The 12,587-nt window shown below is 36.7% G+C and overlaps 1 protein-coding gene across 1 annotated transcript in view; it reads left to right on the top strand.

The window, feature by feature from the left end:
* Positions 1–216: 216 nt before the first annotated feature.
* LOC120861369 (serine protease inhibitor Kazal-type 10-like) overlaps positions 217–12,587 on the top strand; it is a gene marked incomplete at its 3' end in the record, with an annotated part of 21,872 nt that continues 9,501 nt past the window's right edge. Inside the window, exons 1-2 of the mRNA XM_040237010.1 lie at positions 217–243; positions 513–628. Coding sequence (XP_040092944.1) covers positions 217–243; positions 513–628 — 143 coding nt within the window. The remainder of the gene's footprint in view (positions 244–512; positions 629–12,587) is intronic.

Below are 12,587 nucleotides of genomic sequence, written 5' to 3'. Positions count from 1 at the left end.
CATTATTGTTTATTTATGTGTATTACCTACAGAGCCATTACTCACCAAATTACATATATATGTATATGGCTAAATATACATATACAAACACTCATATATATGAATACATACATATATGGTGATAATTTAAACTATCAGATTATATAGTAGTAAAACTATTGAGAAAAAGGAGACTTGTAACACATTCACTTTTATAATTTTTTGTGGTATGAGATAATGGGGAAAATCTCGCCCAAGTATGAGGTGAAATAGAGGCATAGTGATTAAATTATAAAACAAGTTTATTCAGCTATTTGTATGTTTTTAAAACATAACACAGGGGTAGTAAAAATACATCAATATATATATTTATATTTTATCAGACTGTTGATACTTGATGTTTATTTTTAGCATCAATATAGAAAATATTTATTGGATTTTGATGCATATCATGTTGTATTAAGAGTAAAGAATATTTGATTCAAAAAGTTCATCATCTGAAAAATTTTATCTTGTCTGTTTATGTTCAACAGCCAGATTGTAAGGAGTATGTGGATCAACCAGATATTTGCACAAAAGAAGTAGATCCACTCTGTGCAACCGATGGCCAAACGTACAGCAATAAGTGCATTTTCTGCACTAAAAAGCTGTAAGAGCACAAGACTCAATATCGCCTCTTCCAAAATAATGAACAAACAATCAGAAAGTAATAGGAACATCCATGTCTCTGATAGTCAAGGCACAATATACATGGAAAACAATTGTTCTTTCTTGTGAAAGCCACAGAAACACACTGGTACCTTTCCCTGAAGTCATATTCCTAAAAGTAGTTTTATCTGACCTTGAAGTATATCCCTGCTGGATATTACCCACAAGCATAAACCAATTACATTAATTTGATTTAATTACTATCACCTACTGTTGGCAATCTGGTCACCAATATAAAGTAATTCTTAACTTCAGAGGCTGAAGTTAAGCTCCAAGCTACAGAGAGCATAACTGAGCAAGAAACGCTATCAACTTCAGAAATTTTAATCCATCATAATTGGCAATTTATATCAGGAAAGAGCTCCTCTGATGGTTCACTTTGTCCTCTGAACTCCATGACAAGACTCCAAACTTTCCTCAGAGAGTAGGGCAGTCTAGGACACTTCTGCCCAACCTCCCTGCCTGCCTCCTTCCCCCTGAGGGAATTCCCAGTTTGAAGGTTCAGCCAGTTATCCTACTTCCTGCCTCCTTTTCTCTCACTGGTGTTTCCTCTCACTGAATCCCCAGATGGGCTTCTATTTCTAGAAACAAGGAAAATAGTCTCTAACTCTCCTCCTGAGGTCTGGGTAGTTTCCCAGGTTGAGTCAGGAGGGAGCATGTAGGAAGAGTCAAATAGCCCCAGGGGATCAGAAGGACCTGTGCAGGGTAGGGAGGATGGGAGGGGCCCCCGCTGCTTGTGGAAGGGAGCATAGCCCGCCTAGCTCTCTCACAGTAAGATTCTCCTCATGGAGAAGCACTTAGTGCAATACTTATGCAATTTAAAATATTTTTCAAAAATAATTTTTCTCTCTTTTTCTTTCTTCACAGAAAAAATAGTGGAAGTATTGGTTTTAGTCATTGGGGTTGTTGCTGACCCTGCCTCAGCTACACATTCCTATGGCTTTTATTGCAATCCTATTTTGCTATGGATTCTACAATCAATTAGTCTTCTCAGTCAACGGTTTAAATTCTTAGATGACCAGACTAAGCCTTCAGTAGTACACAAAACAGAATATACATTGTTGGAGAATTTTTCAACTCTAAGAACCCCTCAATGAAGGATTTCAATTTTCTTTCTTCAATTATACATTGATAGTTGAAAACCTATCTTAATTGTGTGTTTGAGAATAGAAAATCTAATGGGATTTGTAATCATGAATATTGAATATTTCAATCAATAAAATGTTAAATAGCATTCACTTGATTAAAATGCCCTTTCTTGTTTTGTTGGTTGTATTATTGGATTATAGCACACAAATACTTCTGGTAACTATCATTAAGGAAACAGTCTCAAAAGTCAATAAAAATCCATTACTTGGGAGTTTATTAAAAGTACAGACAGCTGGACTTCTGTTTATTCTAAAAGGTCAAACCCTTTAGAAGAGGAATCTGGGGGCTTGAATTCTCACAAATACTCCACGTCAATCTTCTGATCAAAAATGTTAATCAGGACAGACTTAAATTATAAAACGAAAGACATATCTAGTAACCTAACTGAATGAAGTGCAAAGACTATTCAAAGATATTATATGATTTCTGAAGTTTGGGAGAAAAAATATTGTTATTTTCTCTCTCATAAAGAATCAAGAGACAGTTCAGTGATCCTGGCAGGCCAGGCAACTCTGCTTTTACTGATTAGGATATTCATTTGTAGTCCAGGTCTGATGCTCTACTATTTCTCTTTACCTCTCAACCAACAAGAAACTGAGTGAAATCTGATTAGTCAAAACCTCATTTAAAGCTTGGTTATAATGGCAATAATGCAGACTACTAGAAAGCAAGTTTAAAATGGCTACATATGTGGTATCAGACCTGCTCTCCCTTTCAGTAAACATTTTCACCTCTAAGAGATAATCTAAATGGGAGTTCCTTTCATTTACCTTCCTTAGTATTAATTCTTAATGAAAGTATCCATTAAAACGTACAAATATGGAGCCACATTATGAAAATGCATTCAACTACTTTCATGGCCTATTTTTATTATAAAAACATTGTTCAGTGAATGCTGGTAAATTCATGCATGCATTCTTTTACTTTGTAAAAACATTTTAAAAATTTAATTGAATACTGATTTACAATATTCTGTTAGCTTCAGGTGTACAGTAAAGTGATTCAGCTATATATGTATGTATACATATATGTATGTCTGTAAGCACATATGTATATATATGCATGTGTGCACACGTGTGCACTCACACACACATACACACACTCTTTTTCAGATTCTTTCCATTCTAGACTATTACACATTAAGTATAGTTCCCTGTGCTATATGGTAGGTCTTTGTTGTTTACCTATTTTATACATAGTATTATGCTGTGCTTAGTTGCTCAGTTGTGTCTGACTCTTTGCAACCCCAAAGACTGTAGCCTGGGAAGATCCTCCATCCTTGGGGATTCTCCAGGCAAGAATACTGGAGTGCATTGCCATGTCCTCCTCCAGGGGATCTTCCCAACCCAGAGACTGAACTCAGGTCTCCCGCATTGCAGGCAGATTCTTTAATGTCTGAGTCATCAGGGAAGCCCCTATATAGTATTGTGTATTTGTTAATCTCAAACTCTTTAATTTATCCCTCCTGACTTTCCCCATTGGCTAACCATAAATTTGTTTTTTACATCTGTCAGTATATTTCTGTTTTGGAAATGAGTTCATTTATATTATTTTGTTTTAGATTCTACATATAAGCAATATCAGGCTTACTCCAATTAGTATGACAATTTTTAGGTCCATCATTTTGCTTCAGATGTTATTTATTTCACTCTTTTTTAATGGCTGAATAATTTTCCATTGTGTGTGTCTATGTATGTGTATATATACCACATCTTCTTTATCCATTCATCTGCTGATATCCATTCATCTTCCATGTTTTTGGCTATTGTAAGTAGTGTGGCTGTAATCACTGAGTGCATGTATTTGGTTTTTTTTTTTTTGTTTTTTTTTTTTTTTTTGAGTGCATGTATTTGAATTAGAGTTTTCCATGGATGTATGCCCCGGAGAGGGAATCTTGGATCATATGGCATCTCTATTTTTAGTTTTCTAAGGAATATCATACTATTCTCCATAATGGTTGTAGCAATTTACATTCCCACTAACAGTGCCCCTTTTTTTTCACACCCTCTCCAGCATTTGTTATTTGTAGACATTTTGATGATTGCCATTCTGACTGCTCATTGTAGTTTTGATTCACATTTCTCTATAATTATTGATGTTGAGTAACTTTTCATTTCCTGTTGGCCATCTGTATGGCTTCTCTGGAGAAATTTCTAGTTGGGGCATCTGCTGATTTTTTGATTGAGTTGTTTTTGATATTAAGCTGCATGAGCTGTTTATATATTTTGGAAATTAATTGCCTCTTGGTCACGTGGTTTGCAATATTTTCTTTCATTCTGCAGGTTTTATGTTTTGTTTATGGTTTCCTTTACTGTGTGAAGTCTTTTAAGTTTAATTAGGTTCCATTTGTTTATTTTTGTTTTTATTTCCATTACTCTATAAGATGGATCCAAAAAGAAACTTTGGGGATTTACATTGAAGAGTGTTCTGCCTATTTTTCCTTCTAGGAGTTTTATAGTATCCTATCTTACATGAAAAGATGCTTACTCCTTGGAAGGAAAGTTATGACCGACATAGATAGCATATTCAAAAGCAGAGACATTACTTTGCCAACAAAGGTCTGTCTAGCCAAGGCTATGGTTTTTCCAGTGGTCATGTAAGGATGTGAGAATTGGACTGTGAAGAAAACTGAGTGCCAAAGAATTGACGCTTTTGAACTGTGGTGTTGGAGAAGACTCTTGAGAGTCTCTTGGACTGCAAGGAGATCCAACCAGTCCATCCTAAAGGAGATCAGTCCTGGGTGTTCATTGGAAGGACTGATGCTGAAGCTGAAACTCCAATACTTTGGCCACCTCATGCGAAGAGTTGACTCATTGGAAAAGACTCTGATGCTGGGAGGGATTGGGGGCAGGAAGAGAAGGGAACGACAGAGGATGAGATGGCTGGATGGCATCACCAACTCAATGGACATGAGTTTGGGTAAACTCCGGGAGTTGGTGATGGACATGGAGGCCTGGTGTGCTGTGATGCATGGGGTCTCAAAGAGTCGGACACGACTGAGCGACTGAACTGAACTGATCTTACAATTAGGTCTTTAATCCATTTTGATTTTAGTTTTGTATATGGAGTTAGAGAATGTTCTTATTTTATTCTTTTATATGCTGCTGTCCAGTTTTCCAAGAATCACTTATAGAAGAGACTGTCTTTTCTCCATTGTATGTTCTTGCCTCCTTTGTATGTTCTTGCCTCCTTTGTTATAGATTAATTAACCATAGGTGTGTGGATTTATTTCTGGGATTCTATCCTGTTTCATTGAGCTGTATTTCTGTTTTTGTTCTAGTACCATACTGTTTTGATTTCCATAGCTTTGTAGTATAGTCTGAAGTCAGGGAGTCTGATTCTTCCAGCTCTATTTTTCTTTCTCATGATTGCTTTGGCTATTTAGGACTTCAAAGGAAAATGCTGTGGGGATTTCTTCTATCAATGTCAAACCCCCATCTAGGAAATCTTCAGTGGGGCTCAGAACTTTCTCTCTGTAGAAGAACTGTGATATAATACTTCTCCACTTTGTAGGTGGCCTACTGCTGGGTATGAGATCTGATTATACTGTGAGTGTGTTCCTTCTATCACCTAGTGGTGGTTTCTTCTCTATGTCTTTGGATGTAGAGTATCTGCAGATATTTGTATCTCCTCCTGCAGGTGTATACTTGGGAAAATGAAACTCTGCAAATCATCTAAGAATGTGTGTGGTTTTTTGTCCTAAAATGCATAGCTGGCGTGTTTGCTCTTGGAGCTCCAAGGCATCAGGGGGCACAGGGCAGGAACTAAAACAGATTTAGTCAACCTTCTGCAGCAGCTTCCCTCTCATTTCAGACACTGGGCTCTTTTTACTCGAGAGCAGAAAATGATAATGACTCAGCTTTCTTTGACTTCTTTTTTTTAATATAATTGTGGAGTCTTTCAGACTACACTTTTGTCTAAGATAAAGGGAGGTGCTTTATCTATAAAGTGAAAAGACACAGGCCACCCAGTGTTCACCCAAAGTAAATGCAGCACTATTTACAACAGCCATGGAAGCAACTAAACGTCCACTGAAAGATGAGTAGATAAAGAAGATGTAGTATATATCAGGAGCTTCCCTGGTAACTCAGATGGTGGAGAGTTTGCCTGCAAGGTGGGAGATCTGGGCGCAATCCCTGGGTTGGGAAGAACCCCTGGAGAAGGAAATGGCAACCACTTCAGTATTCTTGCCTGGAAAATCCCATGGGCAGAGGAACCTGGTGGGCTACAGTCTATGGGGTTGCAAAGAGTTGGACCTGATTGAGTGACTAACACTAATGCTATCTGTTTTGGTAGGTTCCAGTCTTTTTTACTGATGGTTGTTCAACAGTTAGTTGTGATTTCAGTGTGCCTATGACAGGGATTGCACTCAAGGTTCCACTCTACCATCTTGCTTCCCATTTCCCTATAATTATTGTAATTAATTTTTCTTTTTGCTTTTATTCAATATATTATTAACAAGAAACCCTACTATGTGTCATGCCCTGTATAATGATAGGGAAAAGGTGGTAAGCAAAAGCAAATAATGTAACTGTTCTCTAGGAAGGTTTAGTGTATTGATGGAAATTAGTATCCATAAGTGAATGGAAATTCTACCAGATTGCATGACTGTTTTCCACACAAGCTTTGTGAATCAGCTTCTTACATTCCACATAATATGGAGGTCTTCAAAGATTATGTTGGATAGACATCAGATCCATAGTTGATCCATAATTTAAGCAAGATTAACAATATCTAAAATCTGACATTTGGTAAAGAAAACAGAGCTTTTGAAATTGAGATAAAATTCATAAAATTTTAATTGTCCCATTTTAAAGCAAATTATCTGTTTTAAAGTATATGTTTATTCACAATTTTGTGCAACTATCACCACTATCTGATTATAGAACATTTCCATCATCTCACTCATTCCAAGTAAAAACAAACAAATCAACTCAGGAATTTTCCCAATACCCCATCTATAATTCCTGGTAAACACTAAACTATACCTGGTCTCTCTGCCTATTTTGGACATTACATATCAATGGAATCACATAACACGTGTGATTTTCATATAAATGGAATATATAGGTCTATATCTATATAGCAATACCTTATTTTATTGCATTTTGCTTTATTGTGCTTCACGGATACTGTTTTTAACAAATTGTGGCAACCCTGTGTGAACAAGTGTATAGTGCCATTTTCCCAACAGCTTTGCTCACTTTATGTCTCTGTGTCACATTTCGGTAATCTTGCAATGGTTCACACCTTTTCATTATTGTTATATTTGCTATACTGATCTGTGATAAGTGGTCTTTGATGTTACTATGATGACTCTTTGAAGAATCAGATAAATTTTAAGCAATAAAGAATTTGTAAATTAAGGAATGTACATTTTTTAAGACAGGATGCTATTCCACATTTAGCAACATTACAATGTAACATAACTTTTATATGAACTGGGAAAGCAAAATTTAATATCAGTCACTTTACTGAAATATTTTTTTCATTGGTGGTCTGGAATCAAACCAACAATATCTTCAAAATATACCAGTATATCTATACATATATAAGGTAGATTGTCTTTTGCGAATACTTCCTTTCAATTAGCATAAGATTTTCAAGGTTCATCCATGTTGTAGCATGCTATCACATTTCTTTGCTTTTCATAACTAAATATTCCATCTTGTAGATACATCACATTTATTTTATCCACTTATCTGTGGATTGTATCTCCTTGTTGCCTATAATGAAGAATGCAGCTATTAACATTCTTATACAAGTATTGGTGTGATCATACATTTTCACATCTCTATACATACATAAGAGTAGAATTTCCTATAATAACTCAATCTTTAATGTTTTTGGAGGAAATGGTCAAAATTTTCCACAGTGAATGCATCATTTACATTCCCACTAGGGCTGTATGAGGGTTCCATTTCTCCATACTCTCACACAAATTCACGAATATGCTTTAGTTTTTAAAAATGACATTTATCCTAGTAGTATGTTAGCTGCTCAGTCATGTCTGACTCTTTGCAACCCCGTGGACTTGGGCCTGCCAGGTTCCTCTGTCCATGGAATTCTCTAGGCAAGAATACTGGAGTGGGTTGCCATTTCCTTCTCCAGGAGATCTTCCTGATCCAGGGATCAAACCAAGTTTCTCATGTTCCAGGCAGATTCTTTACCATTTGAGCCACCAGGGAAGCCCTACATTTATCCTAGTGGGTGTAAATTAGTATTTCATTGTGGCTTGATTTACATTTCCCTTATGAGTAACTATTAACATTTTTTTCAGGTGCTCATTGGCCATTTACACAAGTTCTCGGGAGAAAGTCTATTCAAATCCTTTGCCTCTTTAAAAAAATTAGGTTCTTTTTGATTTGTAGTGTTCTTTATATAATATGGACTTCCCTGGTGGCTCAGAAGGTAAAGTGTCTGCCTGGAATGCAGGATACCTGGGTTCGATCCCTGCGTTGGGAAGATCCTCTGGAGAAGGAAATGGCAACCTAGGTTAGGTCCTTTGTTGTTGTTCTTTAGTCTCTAAGTCATGTCCAACTCTTTGAGACCCCATGGATTGCAGCATGCCAGGCTTCCCTATCCTTCCCTGTCTGCCAGAGTTTGCTCAAACTCACATGCACTGAGTTGGTGATGCCATCCAAACATCTCATCCTCTATTTTCCCCTTCTCCTCTTGCTCTCAGTCTTTCCCAATGTCAAGGTCCTTTCCAGTGAGTCATCTGTTCAAATCAGGTGGCCAAAGTATAGCTTCAGCATCAGTCCTTCCAATGATATTCAGGGTTGATTTCCTGAGGATTGACTGGTATTTAATCTTCTGTTGTCCAAGGAACTCTCAAGAGTCTTCTCTAGCACCACAGTTTAAAAGCATCAATTCTTTGGAGCTCACCCCCTTCTTTATGGTCTCTCACATCCATACTCAAAAAACCATAGCTTTGACTTTACAGACTTTTGTAGGCAACGTGATTTCTCTGCTTTTGCATATGCTCTCTAGGTTTGTCATAGTTTTTCTTCCAAGTGTCTTTTAATTTCCTGGCTTTCATCACCATCTGAAGTGACTTTGGAGCCCAAGAAAATAAAATCTGTAACTGTTTCTACTTTTTCCCCTTCTATTTGCAACAAAGTGATGTCATGATCTTAGTTTTTTAGATATTTAACTTGCAAATATTTTCTTCCATGTTTGGGTTGTCTTTTATTCTTTATAGCATTCTTTGATGCAATTTTTAAAAAAATTTGTGAATTTAAATTTGTTTCTTTTGTTTCTGTTGCTGCCTGTGTTTTTCATATTATACATAAGAAATTGCTTCCTAATCCAAAATTATGAAGATTTATCCTACATTTTCTTCTAAGAGTATTGTAGTATTAATACCTACACTTATAGCTCTGATCCCTTTTGAGTTAATTTTGTATATGGTGAGAATTATGGGTACAATGTTCTACTTTTGCATGTGAAAATCCAGCTGTCACAGGACAATAAGTTGAAAAGAATACTGCTTTGCATTTTAATTTTCTGAGAAAAAAATTAGTCAGAAATCAGAAAAAAAACTGTCAAAAATCAATTGATTAATCAAGAGAGTGCAGTACTAGAAAAAAAAATAGATAAATGAAACAGAATGGAGAGCCCAGAAATAGCCCTCCATAAATAAAGTTGGCTGGTCTTTGCCAGAGAAGGAAAGGCAATGCAATAGGGCAAAGATTGTTCTCTCAACAAATGGTGCTGGAACAACTGAACATCCACATGCAAAAACATTAATCTAGACACATACCTTACACCCTTTCAAAAAATGAACTCAAAATGGATCACAGATCTAAGTGTAAAATGCAAAACTGTAAAACTTCTAAAAGATAACATAGGAAAAAACATAAATGACCCCAGGTATGGTGATGGCTTTTTAGATAAAATACCAAAGGCTTGACCCATGAAAGAAATAACTGACAAATTGGACTTCATTAACATTAAAAATTCCGTTCTGTGAAAGATAATATTAAGAGAATGAAAACACAAGCCACAGACTTGGAGAAAGATTTGCAAAAGATCCATCTGATAAAGGACAGTTATCTAAGATATACAAAGAACATTTAAATCTCAGTGATAAGAAAACAAACAACCCTAAAACAGCCATACTACCCAAAACAATCTACACAGTTAATGTAATTCCTGTCAAATTATTCATGACTTTTTTCACAGAACTAGCACAAATCATCCAAAAATTTATATGGAACCACAAAAGAAAGAGAATTGCTAAAGTAATTCTGAGGAAAAAGACTAAAGATGAAAGCATAACCCTCCCAGACTTCAGACAATACTACAAAGTTAGAGTAATCAATACAGCATGGTATTGGCACAAACACAGACATGTAGATTGGTGGAGCCGAGCAGAGAGCCCAGAAGTAAACTCAAACATTTACAGTCTTCCCTGGTGGCTCAGAGGGTAAAGCATCTGCCCCCAATACAGGAGACCTGAGTTTGATCCCTGGGTCAGGAAGATCCCCTGGAGAAGGAAATCACAACCCACTCCAGTACTCTTGCCTGGAAAATCCCATGGACAGAGAAGCCTGGTAGGCTACAGTTCATGGGGTCACAAAGAGTTGGACATGACTGAGTGACTTCACTTTCTTTCACTTTATGACAAAAGAGGCAAGAATAGACAATGGAAAGAAGACAGTCTCTTCCCCAAGTCGTGCTAGGAAAGCGGGATAGCCATATATCAATCAATGAATTAGAACACTCCTTCACACCAGATAGAAAAATAAACTCAAAATGCTTTAAAGACTAAAACTAGGACATGCCACTGTAAAACTCCTAGAAGAGAACATAGGCAAAACATTCTATGACATAAATCAGCAAAACCTACGTGTGTATGAAATAGGAAGTCAGAGTGAAAGTCACTCACTCGTGTCCAACTCTTTATGACCCCATGAAATGCTCCAGGCCAGAATACTGGAGTAGGATCTTCTCCAGGGGATCTTCCCAACCCAGGGATCAAACCCAGGTTTCTCACACTGCAGGCAAATTTATTTTTACCAGCTGAGCCACACAGGAAGCCCAAGAATACTGGAGTGGGTAGCGTATCCCTACTCAAGAGGATTTTCCCGACCCAGGAGTCAAACCAGGGTCTCCTGCATTGCAGGTGGATTCTTTACCAACTGAGGTATCAGGGAGGGGGAAGATATTTGTAAATGATGATAAGGGCTTATTTTCCAAAATATACAAACAGCTTATATAACTAATATTTAAAAAAGAAAAAGAAAAACCTAATCAAAAGTGGGTAGAAGACTTGAGTAGACATTTATCCAAAGAAGACATACAGATGGCTAACAGGCACATGAAAAGATGCTTCACATCACTAATTATTAGAGAAATGTAATTCAAAGCCACTGGTATCATATCATACTAGAAAGAATGGCCATCATCAAAAATTCTGCACTAGTAAAAGTTAGAGTGGGTGTGGAGAAAAGGAAACTTCATACACTGTTGGTAGGTGTGTAAACTGGTGCAGGCTTCATGGAAAAAAGTATGGAGGTTCCTTCTAAAAATACAGCTACCATATGATCCGGGAATCCCACTCCTGGGCATAAATTTGGAAAATATGAAAAGTCTAACCTGAAAAGATACACACACCCCAGTGTTGATCGTAGAGCTGTTTACAATAGCCAAAATATGGAAGCAACCTAAGGGTCCATCAACAAATAAATGAATATAGAAAATTATACACACCTAAAACTAATACAATAGTGGAAATCAATTATACTTCAATAAAAAAGAAAATGAACAATCTGATTGAAAAATGGGCCAAAGACCTTAACACTTCATCAAAGAGGAGATACAGATGGCAAGTAAGCACATGAAAATATGCTTTACATCATATATGTCATCAGAGAAATTCAAATTAAAAAAAAAAATGAATGAGATACCACTGCACATCTAAGACAACGGCTAAAATCTGGAACGTGGAGAACACTAAATGCTGTCCAGGACGTGGAACATTTGGAAAGGCTCCAAAATTGGTACCACTATTTTGGAAGACAGCTTGGTAGTTTCTTACAAAACTAAACATACCCATACCATATAATCCAACAATTGTGACCCTTCTTATTTACTAAGGCATTGAAAATTCATGACCAGATAAAAACCTTTATTAGTTCGGTCACTTTGTTCATAATTGCTGTCACCTACAAACTGGCACTTGCCATCTGCCTCTATAATGATCAAACTATGAGCTGCTGTAGCTGCTGACCTTCTAACATTCTCTGAAAGGAATTCAGGGTGGATATCAGGAAAGAAGCACTCTGTGCTTTGGGAAAAACTAGCAGAACAGGTCTTCAGATAGTTAGATATTTTCAGGAGGTGATTTTATGAGCCTGATTCTTGCATCTCCTCATACCTAGAAAAGTATTAAAATGCTTCATGGTAAGTCTTCTCCTCATGACTAGCAGTAACCTTCGTGAGAACAGCAGAAACCTTTTGCAAAAAAATGTGCTTGATTGCATGTACTCCCCTTTCACCCAAATCACATATATACTGACTTTCCCTCCTACCTCTTTGGAGCAGTTTCTCAGAGCTATCTGAAATGCTGTCTCCTGGTCTATAGTTCTCATTTTTCCTCAAATAAAACTTAACTCATAACTCTCACCTTGTGCATTTTTCTTTTTTCAGTTAATGTTGTCCAAACTTGAAAACAACCCAGATATCTGTACATGGTCGGATAAATGAACTTTTGTACATCCAAACAAAGGAATACTATTCACCAA

The sequence above is a fragment of the Oryx dammah genome, unplaced genomic scaffold (genome assembly GCF_014754425.2).
Source record: "Oryx dammah isolate SB20612 unplaced genomic scaffold, SCBI_Odam_1.1 HiC_scaffold_11233, whole genome shotgun sequence".
Classification (NCBI taxonomy): Eukaryota; Metazoa; Chordata; class Mammalia; order Artiodactyla; family Bovidae; genus Oryx; species Oryx dammah.
Note: the sequence above shows the minus strand (reverse complement) of the source record. Positions and strands in the feature narration are given on the sequence as shown.